Consider the following 14,244-nt stretch of genomic DNA (forward strand, 5'->3'; position numbering starts at 1 on the left):
GCTGGCGGTCACGCGGCGTCGTCTCTGCGACCCGCGTTCCGCTTTGTCCCCCTCGCTCCGCTCCGCCGCTGCCGGGAGAGAGCCGCTTCGCCAACCCGAATTTGGCTTCGACTAAAAGCCCCGACGAGCTCAGTGCCTGGCGGAGCAGCTCCGTGGCGCGTTTGAGCCGTCGGCAAATGCCCGCGGGAGCATCGGGTGTCTTGTCACGCGCGGGGTTTTGGTGTCCACGCCGCTGCGGAGGGATCCGTGAGTTTGGGTCACCGCCTGCACCGAGCCGCGCCACTGCCAGGGGGACAGAGGGCAGCGATCGGGGGGCGCGGGGACGTCGACGGGCGCGCGTGCGGCAGCGTCAGGAGAGTGGATAATCGACGGAGGCGTCGCCGCTCGTCATTGTGCGGAGTGTCAACAAAGACAACGATCAACCCGCATGGCCTTCGACGGGACTCCGGTTGCCCTTCGGTTGCAAGCGCTGTCCAAGGCTGGCACATGTGGGAGCCGCCGCGTCTCTCCCCGGTGCCGATGTTTACACAACTGCAGCTGGCACGCACGTGTGAAGGCTGAGCCGACCTAGGGGAAGGCCCCAGGACCGGTTCAATTGTTCGCTGCCGTTACCGGCCGCGAGCGGGAAGTGAACTCGGGCGAAGTGCGCTAACCGTGACACCACCGCACACACGCACACAAAGATCCCCGTGTAGCCTTAACAAACTGTAGGGGCAAGTGCTGTGAGCGAGCACCTATGAAGTCCGGCACGGCACACGAGGGGGTGGGTGGCCAACACCACGCCCTGCAGCCTTTGTCCGCCCAGTGGCGATGTTTTTACACATCGCACCAGGTACTCATTTGATGCTGAGTCGACCTAGGGGAGGCCCGGGACCAGTTAAGATAATCGTCACTGGTGTTGTTGGCCGTGAGCGGAAATCGAACTTGGGTCGCCGGGTTCGTAGCGCTAACCGCTACACTACCGCTCGCATGCACACACATGAACACACACGTGAACACGCACGTGAACACGCACGTGAACACGCACGTGAACACGCACGCTCCCGAGGAGTGTATAAATCGTTAGTAGGGGGGGGGCAGGGAGCCCCCTGGAAATGTCTCCCCATGCCCCCCCAAATAGCCCAGCACCACCACTCATCAGTACTGTGCAAATGTGCTCGTCCATCTGCACAGCACGACCTACTGTACTCTGCCCCTCGGGACAAAGAGCAATTTTACACATCCCATCAGCGGCGACATCCCGTCTGGGAGAGCCGCGTTAATGTCGTCAGCAGCGTTTCGTCCAACGCAAAGCAATAACTCTGCGGGGCGATTACGAATGTTCGGCCGTCGTTCACCAGTAGTGCGGCACACCGTGTACCCCGCGCGCCGCATCTGCTGCGAGTGCTTTACCCCCCCGCTGTACAGTGCACTGCTTTTGCCCTCGGTTGCCACAGGGACACACGGGGCGGACTTTTGCCAAAAGTGACAGAAAGCGGCGGCCGGGTTTTTCCACGCCAAGATCAGCATCGTCGCCTCGTTTCAAGCGAGCGAGTAAAAAAAGCGGCCTCCCTCGAGTGATTTCATTTATTTCGTCAACTTTTTTTCTTCTCGTTTTCAAAGGCGGCAAACGGGGTTTGCCGCGCGCCTCCCTCGGCGGAGGCGGTCTGCAGAGTGGCTTGGCGGAGCGTCGTAGCCGCGAGACGAGGCGATCCCGTCGAGGGGTTCGGGCGTTGCTGACGGGGGGGGGGTGGGAAGGTGTTTTTAGTGGTCACCAGATTGTGCCAGAGCGCATGTCTAATGTGACCCCCCGCCCCGCCCCCCGTATCGCCTGAACGGACAAGCGCCGTTCAGCGAGCTGCACCTGCGAAGGCTGCCCTGGTCTCCAGACAATGACGACAACAACAACAACCGCCATTCGCCACTAAGTGGCGGTGACGTCACCACGACGCTTGTGCCAGGCCATGTGCACCTTGAGGCCACGTGAAGTGTCGAACGCCCGCTGGCAGGAGGTCACGGGGCAGACCCAGCAGGTGCCACGGGTCGACTGACTGAGATGACGGACAACGACACACACACACAGACACACACCACAAGATCAGTTTCCTTGTCATTATGAACAAGCGGACATTACTACGTCTTTTACACATCCCATCAGCAACGTGGCCTTTCCTTCTACTGGGAGCGCATCATGTTCTGCAGCGTTGGTTCAACGCGAGGAGAATTCTTGAGAGCGGTTTCGACATTCTTCAGTCTTATCAGCGGACTCGGGCTTGCTTGGGGCAATGCTTGTGAACTGCCAGATGTTGTAGAGGCATGGACCCACCCCTCTCTTGTTAGATATGGCTTCTAATTTTTTTCTCGGCAGCGTAAGTCCGATCAGTGTTTTTGTTTCCGCAGTGCGTCCACGCGGGACGGGAAGTCGTGCGGTGTGAAAGTCACCGAGTTGCACTCGCGATGGAGAGGGCATCTACTCGATTCTATCTCGCGGTGCCCCCGCAGGTTGAAACAATGGGGGGGGGGCGGGTTTTTGAACTCCCCCCCCTCCCCCCCCCCTCTCCCCCCCGCGCAGCGAACGACTCGGCGTGAGGGAGGCGACGAGCCATTTCCTCCCCCGATGCTTCCTCGCTTCCCCCCCCCTTCCCGCTCGACACAAACGGGGGCCGCCCTTCCCTCCCCTTCCTTCCCCTCTCCTCCCCGCTCGGTTTCCACGAGGCTCCTGCGCCTACTGGATGATGGAGCCCCTCGCGATCACGCGGGGAGGTTCGCCAGCCGCCCACGGGGGAGGCAAAGTGCCTCGTCGCTGACGGCCAACTTTCGTTTCGCGAAGCCTTCGCTGCGCGGTGTACAGCTGCGCGGTGTACAGCTGAGCGGTGTACAGCTGAGCGGTGTACAGCTGCGCGGTGTACAGCTGAGCGGTGTACAGCTGAGCGGTGTACAGCTGAGCGGTGTACAGCTGAGCGGTGTACAGCTGAGCGGTGTACAGCTGAGCGGTGTACAGCTGAGCGGTGTACAGCTGAGCGGTGTACAGCTGAGCGGTGTACAGCTGAGCGGTGTACAGCTGAGCGGTGTACAGCTGAGCGGTGTACAGCTGAGCGGTGTACAGCTGAGCGGTGTACAGCGCACACGGCTCTCTCGGAGCAGAGATGTCGATGTCTCTTTGCCTACGACGCCCGCCGTCGTTCCCGTGGATTGCTTCGCTCGCAATCCACGGGGTAACCATGGAACCGCAAAGCGGCCAGCCAGGCAGCGAGGGTGCCTGCCGCAACCAACGATTGCCCGAGCTCTGCTGTCCCCTCTATCAGGATGCTTTTCGATGCTGCTTGACGAGTTGTTTACGGGCGTGGGAGGAAACCGTAGCATCTTGAGGGAGGCATCTTGCACGGAAGTGATGGCTCGTGGTAGTCCGCACTTTGCTGCATTGCCTTCTATTGAGCCGGGGTGCGGCTCCGGCTGGCCGCCCACGGGAGAGGGGAGTTTCACGACATCTCTGCCAGTGATCTGCTGCCTCCGCAGCTCTGAGTTAGAGGGACTCCTCGACTTATGAACGAGTTCCAAAGGTTAATTCGTAAGGGAACAAGTTCGCAAGTCCAAATTTACTGCTGGCAATTCCAAACATGTTGTACGGCATGTACACTACACACGGGGAATGGCTTTAATCGTTGTATAATCTCCTGTAGATGCCGCTGGTTCTTCACGTTCTGCAGTTGTACCGAGGTGTGCATATTAGCCACACAATACCACGACTGCTACGACTCTGTGCCGCCTGCCTCACAGTTCGACGTTCTAGATGCCGCGGCGTCTGCCGCGAGAGGAGACCATCGCGTGCCGGCCTCACCGGCCAAATTTGGCAAAATTAAAAAAAATTACACCGCAAATTACTCGCTTGGGATCACACATGGCAACAATCATCGCCGCCCCTATCCCTCGCGCCCCCCCCCGCACGCCCCCACCCCCACGCCCCCCCCCGCGCGCCCCCACCCCCACGCCCCCCCCCCCCCCGCTCCCCCACCCCCTACTGCTAGACTTGTGCCTGCTTGCAAGGCCAGTTGCCGTGTGTCGCACAGGTACGGCCGCGACTGGGGGCTGCTGGTAGGGCGTTGTTGTTGTGGTTGATGTTGTTGTGGTTGATGTTGTTGTGGTTGATGTTGTTGTGGTGGTGGTTGTGGCGCAGGCTGGGGAGGTGACGGAGTGGGGCGAGGAGAGGGAAGAGGGAGCCATCTACACCGTGTGTCTCCGCCGGGTCCACATCACGCAGGGCCTGAGCAAGGGGGCACGCTGGCTCGGGGTGAGGGGACATCACCGGGGAACATCACCGGGGCCATCACCGGGGGCCATCACCGTGTCACCGTGGACATGACATGCCATATCACTCACAACATCACGCGACATGGACAACATCACGGAGTACGAGTGTGTATCTGTGTCTAGCGTCTGATTGTCTGACTGTGACTGTGCGTCTGACTGTCTGCCCGCCCACCCCCCCAGGCGGTTGAGAGCGGCGAGGAGGGCGGCGGCTTCGTGGAGAGCCGCTCGGACACGCGGCGAGCGCGCGTCCTGCGCGCCGCCACGCTCGAGCGCCTGGTGGAGCACCTGCTGGCGTCGCGGCGCCTGCACGACTCCTCCTTCGTCACCGTCTTCCTCGCCACCTTCCGCACCTTCGCCACGCCGCTCCGCGTCCTGCAGATGCTGCTCGACAGGTGCCCCCCACCCCCCCCCCCCCCACCGCCTTAGCCGCGGCTCGTCGCGGTTCGAACACCGGGGAGGCCGCCCCGGTTATATTGTTGCGAATGTGCCAAACGTCGCCGACTGCGGCGACAGTGCCGCCGTCCGTCCCTTCGCGGTCCACCTCCCCCCCCCGCCGACGAAGAATGTCGGCGTCGAACCGACGCTGCAGAGCGTGATGCGCTCTCTCGGAAGAAGGAAGGCCGTGTGGCCATTGGGATGTGTACAATAACGTCGACTTTTATTCGCGTTGAAGTTTTTTACTTGGGAGGTACAGATATGGGAAGGACGCTCATGGTATTGTCTGCTTGTTTATGACAAGAAAATTGTCTGGTGGTGTCTGTGTACACGTGTGTGTGTGTGTACACGTGTGTGCGTGTGTGTACACGTGTGTGCGTGTGTGTACACGTGTGTGTGTACACATGTGTGCGTGTGTGCGTATGTGTACACATATGTATGTGTACACGTGTGTGTGCGTGTGTGTACACGTGTGTGTATCTATGTTCACGGGGAGCGGTAGTGTAGCGGTTTGCGCGCTGTGCTACGAACCCTGCGACCTGGGTTTGATTCCCGCTCGTGGCCAACACCAGTGACGATTAATCCGAACCGGTCCTGGGCTTCCCTCAGGTCGACTCAACCGCAAATGAGTACCCAGTGCGGTGTGTAAACATCGCCACTAGGGAGACAAAGGCGGCCGGGCGTGGTACTGGCCACCCACCCCCTCGTGTGCCGTGCCGGCCTTCATCGGCGCTGCTGCTCGCTGAACAGCGCTTGCCCCTTTTGGCGGCAGCGCTCTCGCGTGGACAGCGACGACCTCTCCTGACCTCACACTGCTGAAGCGCCGTTACCGTATCATCGCACGCGCCGGGGTCCGCCAGGTGCCACGCTAACGTGCCCGCCCGCCCGCCCGCCTCTGTGCCGCGCAGGTTTGCCACCCTGCAGGGCCTCGTGAGCGCCGAGGAGCTGGAGCAGAGCCAGGCCCAGGCCGCGACCGAGGAGCTCAACGGGTAAGGGGCATGTGTGTGCCTCCTCACCTGCAGAATCCATCACGTGTGCGTGTGTGTGTCTCCTCACCTTGCAGAGCCCATCACGTGTGTGTGTGTGTGTGCCTCCTCACCTGCAGAGCCCATCACGTGTGTGTGTGTGCGTGTGCCTCCTCACCTTGCAGAGTCCATCACGTGTGTGTGTGTGCCTCCTCACCTTGTAGAACCCATCACGTGTGTGTGTGTGTGCCTCCTCGCCTTGTAGAACCCATCACGTGTGTGTGTGTGCCTCCTCACCTTGCAGAGCCCCTCACACCTGTGTGTGCCCCCTCGCCTTGCAGAGCCCCTTGTGTGTGTGTGCGGGCAACCCAGGCACTCGCAGTAATGGCCACGAGTCGTCATTGTTAACCCCTGTGGCTTTACCGCAGCCACGTCACCACGCGACTTTGAAGCGTCCGGCGCGTGTGGAATAGTGTTTCACACAAGAGACAAAGATCCCCCTTGTAGCCTTAAACAGACTTTTAGGGCAAGTGCTGTTAGCGAGCAGCATCTATGAAGGCCGACACGCACACGAGGGGGTGGGTGGCCAGCACCACGCCCGGCCGCCTTTGTCTCCCCAGTGGCGATGTTTACACACCGTATCAGGTGCTCATTTGAGGCTGAGTCGACCTACGGGAGGCCCAGGACCGGTTCAGATAATTGTCACTCTCGGCCGTGCGCTGGCATCGAACTCGGGTCGCCGGGTTCGTAGCGCAGCGTAGCGCTCATCGCTACGCTACTGCTCCCCACACACATACCCACACACATACCCACACACACACATATACCCACACACACATACCCACACACATACCCACACACACACATATACCGTACCGTGTAACCGAATCCAACTCTGAAAGTGAAACCAGAACTTGGTGGTGCGACTGACTGTTGTGGTTGTACTACGGGCCGGGACAGCCTGTTGTTGCTCACACGTGGTGACACACACACAAGTGCACAAGCGGCTAACCGGGCGGGCTGTATGGGTGGGTGGGCGGCGTTTTGTGGGGCGCCTGCCGCTCTGCAGGTGCCTCTGCTCCATCCTGGGGGCCTGGCTGGACGGCTACGGCGAGGACTTCCGCGAGCCGCCCGACTTTGAGAGCCTGCGGCTGCTGCTGTCGCACGCGGCGCACTCGCTGCCCGGCTCCGACGTGGAGCGGCGCGCCCACACGCTCCTCGCCCAGCTGCAGCAGCCGCAGCAGCAGCAGCAGCAACCGGGCACTGCGTGGAGTGAGGACTTCCCCCCCACCTCTCCATCCCCCCCCCGCCCTACCGCCACCCCCCACCCCCTGCCGCCGCACCGTGCTCCACTGTCACCGTGACATCGTCGTCGTCGTTGCCATTTCTCTCCGTCGCCTCGGTTTGCCCGAATCGTTTTTTCGTCCCTTTCCGTTGCTTCCATCCGGAGGATGTCGCGGTGGCTAGGAGATGGTAATTGCCTCGCCAGGCATACAGGAGGTCGTGGGTCCGGTCCAGGCCCTGACGCCTGCTGTGTATTTGGAGTTTGCGGTGTATAACTCCCCGTGGTCGCGTGGATTCTTCTCCGGTTTCCCTCCCGCCACATTTAGAATCAACGTCGCACGTTCTGAGCATTTGAATGCTACGCATTTCGCCGCCGCCACTGGTGCGAGCGAGCGAGCAGTTTTTCCAGGGGCCTGCATCTTCAACCTCCGTGACGGCGATGGAACCCGTCCGTGTTGGCCTCCGCAGGGAGCTCGGGAGCCGTGGGTCCGTGGCCGGCGGGGGAGACGCGTCCTGACTTCCTGTCGTTCTCTGCCGACGTGGTGGCGTCGCAGCTCACCTTCATGGACGCCGTGAGTCGCGCCGGCCATGACGAGGCTTGGTGGGGGTTGGTGGTGGTGGGGGGGGGGTTCAGGTAAGACACAGAGCCCAGTGGGGAAGAGGCAATGGGAGGGCTAATCAGGAAGGGGTCGGCGGCCTAATCAGCGAGGGGGCGGGGCTTAGTCAGGAAGGGGTGGGGCCTAAGGAGTATGGAGGGCGTTTCCAATGGATGCTGAACTTCCCTGTTGAGTTCAGGTAACAGAAGCAAAGAATCCAACACGTGCAGCAGCAGACAGAAGCAGCAGCAGCAGGCAGCAGCAGCAGGCAGAAGCAGCAGCAGGCAGAAGCAGCAGCAGCAGGCAGAAGCTGCAGCAGCAGGCAGCAGCAGCAGGCCAGCAGCAGGCAGAAGCAGCAGCAGCAGCAGCGTAGCTTTTGTGCCGCAGATGCAGCCGCAGGCCGACGGGCAAACGTTAAAGTCCCTGGTCAGCGTCAGCGTCGTTAGGAGTCGCCCGTCGCTGTCGGCGTCCTCACGTCCCCCGGACTCGCCACCGTCTCCCCAGGAACTCTTCAAGCGAGTGGTTCCGCACGACTGCCTGGGCAGCGTGTGGTCGCGCCGGGACCTCTGCGGCGGCGCCGGCGGCGGCGGACGCTCGGGGTCGGTGAGAGCCACCGTGCGGCAGTTCAACGCCGTGGCGGGGTGCGTGGTGTCCACCGTGCTGGACGGGGCCCTCGCTCGACCCGCTCACAGGGCCAGGGTCATCCAGCGCTGGGTGACGGTCGCCCAGGTGAGCCAGCCGCCCTGCGGGCCCGGCAGAGACACGCGAGTTCGATTCCCGCTCGCCGCCACCCAACACCCGCGACAATTGTCTGAACCGGTCCTGGGCCTCCCCTAGGTCGACTCGGCCTCCAATGAGTACAGATAGTCCCCGAGTTACGATGGTCCGACTTGCCATATTTCGATCTTACGATGGCGATAGCGATACGGCAAAATTGTCAAAATATTTAAATTTCGCGCGGCAGGCAAACGCAGCGGCGTACGAGGTACGATGCTGTACGTTGGGACGCTGCCGGGATGTACGCATCTCCCGCCTTGTGTGATGCAGAAAGGATTGTTTCCTGAAGAAACTTTCTATTCAATTGCAGTTCATGTAGATAGGCTAAGAATTTACCATGTTTTTTACTTTACATTTTACTGTGCAATACAGTATTGTAATTGATAAATATGCATACAGTATATAGTTTATACAGTACGGTACTGTAAATTGCTCTGTTTTGCTAAATTATCACCATTCTTTAAGACTCCTGGGTAGGCTAGGCCATCTTCGACTTACGATATTTTTCACTTACGATGGGGTCGTCGTAACGCATCTCCATCGTAAGCAGAGGACTACCCAGTCCTCGGTGTGTAAACATCGCCACTGGGGAGACAAAGGCGGCCGGGCGTGGTGCTGGTCACCCACCCCTTCGTGCACTCCCTCGACAGTGCTTGTCCCAACAGTCCGTTAAGGCTATACGAGAGGTCTTTGTCTCGTGGAAGAGTAGGCCAAAAATGCCCTTTCGGAGAGCGGCGGGTCTCTTAAACGCGCTCGAGTGGGAGACCCTTCCACCAGCAGGGGCACGGGCAAAGAGATTGCAGGGCTGCGACTTTACGCTGTTTACAACGGCCTCCTAAGCAACCCCTTGTTAAGATGTGACAACAACAACAATAACAACAACAACAATAACAACAATAACAACTTAATTCATTATCCTGGGGAGGAGCCGCACTGGGTCAGTTTCAGGAGGGTGAAGCTACTGCTGCTGCTGATGATGATGCTTTGGGGCTTTTATCTGTACGATGTGTTCAGGAAACCAGAGCACCCGGAGACCATTAGCATATTAAACCATTACCCCCCCCCCTCTCTCCACTCCCCTCATCCCTTCCCCCCCCTCCCTTCCCCACCTCCCTTACCCCCCCTCTCTCCACTCCCCCCCTCTCTCCGCTCCCCCCCCTCCCTTCCCCCTCTCTCACTCCCACCTCCCCCCCCTCCCACCCCCCCCCTCTCCACTCCCCCCTCCCTTCCCCCTCTCTCTCCACTCCCCCCTCCCTCCCCCCCCCCTCTCTCCACTCCCCCCTCCCTTCCCCCCCTCTCTCCGTCCCCCCTCCCTTCCCTCCCTTCCCCCGCCCCTCCCCTCGTGCAGGAATGCCGCCTGCTGAAGAACTTCTCGTCGCTGCGTGCGGTCGTCTCTGCGCTGCAGTCCAACCCCATCTACAGGCTCAAGCGCACCTGGGCTGTAGTGGCGAGGTGTGTGTGTGTGTGTGCGTGTGTGTGTGTCGGTGTGTGTGTGTGTGTGCGTGTGTGTGTCGGGGTGTGTGTCAGTGTGTGTGCGTGTGTGTGTCGGGGTGTGTGTCGGGGTGTGTGTCGGGGTGTGTGTGTGTGTGTCAGGGTGTGTGCGTGTGTGTTGGTGTGTGTGTGTCAGGGTGTGTGCGTGTGTGTCGGGGTGTGTGCGTGTGTGTCGGGGTGTGTGTGTGTCAGGGTGTGTGTGTGCGTGCGTGTGTGTCGGGCTGTGGTGGCGAGGTGTGTGTGTGTGTGTGCGTGTGTGTGTGTCGGCGTGTGTGTGTCAGTGTGTGTGTGCGTGTGTGTGTCAGTGTGTGTGTGCGTGTGTGTGTGTCGGTGTGTGTGTGTGTGTGTGTGCGTGTGTGTGTCGGTGTGTGTGTGGTCATGGTGTGTGCGTGTGTGTCGGGGTGTGTGTGTGTGCGTGCGTGTGTGTCGGGCTGTGGTGGCGAGGTGTGTGCGTGTGTGTCGGTGTGTGTGTGTGTGTGCGTGTGTGTGTGTCTGTGTGTCGGTGTGTGTGTGTCAGGGTGTGTGCGTGTGTGTCGGGGTGTGTGTGTGTCAAGGTGTGTGTGTGTGCGTGTGTGTCGGGCTGTGGTGGCGAGGTGTGTGCGTGCGTGTGCGTGTGTGTGTCGGTGTGTGTGTGTGTGTGTGCGTGCCATCAACAACCGTAGGGGATTGTAAGCGGTTGCCGCGCTGCGCTACGAACCCCCTGCGACCCGAGTTTGATTCCCGCCCCGCGACCAATCACAGGGCCGGATATCCGAACCAGTCCTAGGCCTCCCCTAGGTCGTCACAGATCGTTACAACGACAAACAATACATAAACAAAGTACAAGAAAGGTAAACGAATGACCCAAACACATTCAAATGAAACTGAACCATCCCCATTCTCCCAAAGCCCACCGAGGTGTTGACTGATTGTCCAACAGCGGCCTGGCCACAAATGATGGCTCAACAATGTCGCGTATCATTTGGACATTTTGTAGCAGCACGATAATCTAAATAGTCTAGAGACTCATGGGCTCACGTAGACTCGCATAGATACCCACCGAATCGCAGAGACCCACAGACTCACATGGAGACCCATAGAATCACATGGAGACCCACAGACTCACATGGAGACCCACAGACTCACATGGAGACCCATAGAATCACATGGAGACCCACAGACTCACATGGAGACCCACAGACTCACATGGAGACCCATAGAATCACATGGAGACCCACAGACTCACATGAAGACCCACAGACTCACATGGAGACCCATAGACCCGCACAGAGGCCCATGGGCTCGCACAGATGCCCACATTCTCACACAGGCACCCACAGACTCAGACGCATAGGCTCACGTAGACTCACATTGATACCCACCGAATCGCAGAGACCCATAGACCCACGTGGAGACCTATAGACCCGTACAGAGGCCCATGGGCTCCCGGAGACTCGCGTGGGATGAGCACGAGCGTGGGCGCGAGGACGGGCGTGACGCTGCCGGGGGGGGTGGGGTCCTTCCCGCCGGCGCAGGGACACGAGCGCGCTGTTCGAGGAGCTTTCCGACATCTTCTCGGGAGACAACAACCACCTGAACAGCCGCGAGTTGCTCCTCAAGGAGGCGAGCTCCAAGTTCGCGACGCTCGAGAGCCACATCAAGGACAACCACAAGAAGGTGCAGAAGCGCCTGCAGATGCAGAAGGACACGGTGAGCGAGCGCGCGGTGAGCGGGCACGCGGTGAGCGAGTGGTGAGCGAGTGGTGAGCGAGCGGTGAGCGGGCGGGCGGTGAGCGCGCGAACTGGTGATGCCTCGCAGCGACTGGTGGCTCATTCGCAGCGACGTTCTGCGTCGTCGTCCGCGAAGTTGGCGGCCCTTGCGTTTGCCGAGTGGCCACAGACGGGCCTGAAGGTGGCAGCCGGTGCGGTGGGCTGGCGCTCGCTGCCAACGGATGCCTCCGAGCTCTGCGGTCCTACGCGTATATATATTTACATGGCCACATTTCCCCCAACTCTCTTTGAGTTCTATACGACAAGACGGTTGCAGATAGTTATTTTGAGTTGGTGGTCTGGGCAAGGCTAGTGTACACGGCACATTGCAGTGCCGTGCACACCTCTGTGCGTTGATTAATCTGCGTGTGTGGCGAGATGTTAACGACCTCACCTGGTATGCAGGAGCCCGTGGGTTCGATCTTGACCCTGACACGTGCTGTATATTCGGGGTGAATTAGTGAGTCAGTTGCTGGTCCCACCGGTGGCTTCGTGGAGGAGAAGAAATGTCAACGCCAGGAGGGGGTGCGGTGACGTTTTGGTGGTGAATGAGGAGGTGTTTATTCTGGGCTTCCGCGTTGTTCCACTGTCCTGAACGTCGTTTTTGTTGTTGTTGTCGTTGTTGTTGTCGTTGTTGTTGTTGTCGTGTGGCAGGGCGCTGTGCAGGGAACTGTCCCCTACCTGGGCACGTTCCTCACCGACCTCACCATGCTGGACACCGCACTGCCCGACCACGTGCAGGTAAGGGGCGCTCACTCACCCACTCACACGCACACTCACCCACCCACTCACTCACCCACTCACTCACCCACACGCACACTCACCCACACGCACACTCACCCACCCACTCACCCACTCACTCACCCACACGCACACTCACTCACCCACACACTCACTCACCCACACACTCACTCACTCACCCACCCACTCACTCACCCACTCACTCACCCACACGCACACTCACCCACCCACTCACTCACTCACACGCACACTCACCCACACGCACACTCACTCACCCACACACTCACTCACCCACACGCACACTCACGCCCACTCACCCACCCACTCACTCACCCACACGCACACTCACCCACCCACTCACTCACCCACTCACTCACCCACACGCACACTCACCCACACGCACACTCACTCACCCACACACTCACTCACTCACCCACACACTCACTCACCCACAGGCACACTCACCCACACGCACACCCACCCACTCACTCACCCACACGCACACTGAGGTCCGCCGTGTTGCCTTAGGGCAAGTGCTGTTAGCGAGCACCTATGAAGGCCGGCACGGCACATGAGGGGGTGGGTGGCCAGCTCCACGCCCGGCCGCCTTTGTCTCCCCAGTGGCGATGTTTACACACCGCACCAGGTACTCATTTGAGGCTGAGTCGACCTAGGGGAGGCCCAGGACCGGTTCAGATAATCGTCACTGGGTGTTGGCCGTGAGCAGGAATTGAATTCGGGTCACTGGGTTGGTCGTACAGTGTGCTGACCACTACACTCGCACTAAACTCACGCACTCGCTCGCACTCACTCACCCACCCACTCACTCCCCCACACACTCACTCACTCACACACTCACTCACCCACTCACTCACTCACTCACTCACACACTCACTCACCCACTCACTCCCCCACACACTCACTCACTCACACACTCACTCACCCACTCACTCACTCACACACTCACTCACCCACTCACTCCCCCACACACTCACTCACACACTCACTCACCCACACACTCACTCACCCACTCAATCGCACTCACTCACACACTCAATCGCACTCACTCACTCACTCACACACTCACCCACACACTCACACACCCACTAACTCGCACTCACCCACTCACTCACTCGCACTCACCCACACACTCACTCGCACTCACTCGCATACTCACACTTTCCCACACACTCACTCGCTCTGACTCGCTCTCACTCAACCACCCACTCAATCACTCGCACTCGCTGTAGCCTTGCATGCGAACTGCAGGTTTCCTCACACACATCAAGCCATGCTACGCTGAGTGGAATCGACCAGACGTCCATCGGCCGCGGGGCCTTCCCGACCGAGTGAGCCTTGGGACTCGGCAGGGCTTTATTGGCTCGGCGCTAATACCTCGCTTAAAATCGCCGATGTTTCCCGCTTTCATTCATTTCATTTGTATGGCGTGTCACAGGGAGGACTTGTCAACTTTGAGAAGAGGAGACGGGTGGGTGCCTTCGTACACTCGGGCAGTCCGCACCAACCACCCATCACTCCCTCCACCCATCACTCCCTCCACCCATCAGTCAATATACCCATGAATCCATCCACCCATCTATCCATCAATCAATACACCATCCATCCATCAATACATCCATCAATACATCCATCCATCAAGCTGTCCATCAATTCATACGTCTATCCAATGCTTGAAACCGTCCACCTTTCTGTCAAACCGTCCACTTATCATGTAATCCATCTGCCCATCCTTTTTCCGTTCAATTGTCCATCACTGCCACCACCATCATTATCGTCACCACCATCATCATTATCACCACCACCACCATCATTGTTACCACCACCACTATCATTATTATTTTCATCACCACCATCATCATTTGCACCATAATAGTTTTTTTAGGTTATATCGTGTCAATT

At 59.3% G+C, this 14,244-nt stretch overlaps 1 protein-coding gene across 1 annotated transcript in view; it reads left to right on the forward strand.

The window, feature by feature from the left end:
* Positions 1–14,238, forward strand: part of LOC144740731 (ral guanine nucleotide dissociation stimulator-like 1) — a 28,276-nt gene extending 14,038 nt beyond the window's left edge. Inside the window, exons 3-12 of the mRNA XM_078623495.1 lie at positions 4,154–4,267; positions 4,468–4,679; positions 5,631–5,711; positions 6,757–6,959; positions 7,440–7,543; positions 8,072–8,296; positions 9,693–9,796; positions 11,350–11,524; positions 12,238–12,324; positions 13,781–14,238. Coding sequence (XP_078479621.1) covers positions 4,154–4,267; positions 4,468–4,679; positions 5,631–5,711; positions 6,757–6,959; positions 7,440–7,543; positions 8,072–8,296; positions 9,693–9,796; positions 11,350–11,524; positions 12,238–12,324; positions 13,781–14,215 — 1,740 coding nt within the window. The 3' untranslated portion in view covers positions 14,216–14,238. The remainder of the gene's footprint in view (positions 1–4,153; positions 4,268–4,467; positions 4,680–5,630; positions 5,712–6,756; positions 6,960–7,439; positions 7,544–8,071; positions 8,297–9,692; positions 9,797–11,349; positions 11,525–12,237; positions 12,325–13,780) is intronic.
* The last annotated feature ends 6 nt before the right edge of the window (positions 14,239–14,244 follow it).

Source organism: Lampetra planeri, unplaced genomic scaffold (assembly GCF_965212315.1).
Source record: "Lampetra planeri unplaced genomic scaffold, kcLamPlan1.2.h2 scaffold_278, whole genome shotgun sequence".
NCBI classification, from domain to species: domain Eukaryota; kingdom Metazoa; phylum Chordata; class Hyperoartia; order Petromyzontiformes; family Petromyzontidae; genus Lampetra; species Lampetra planeri.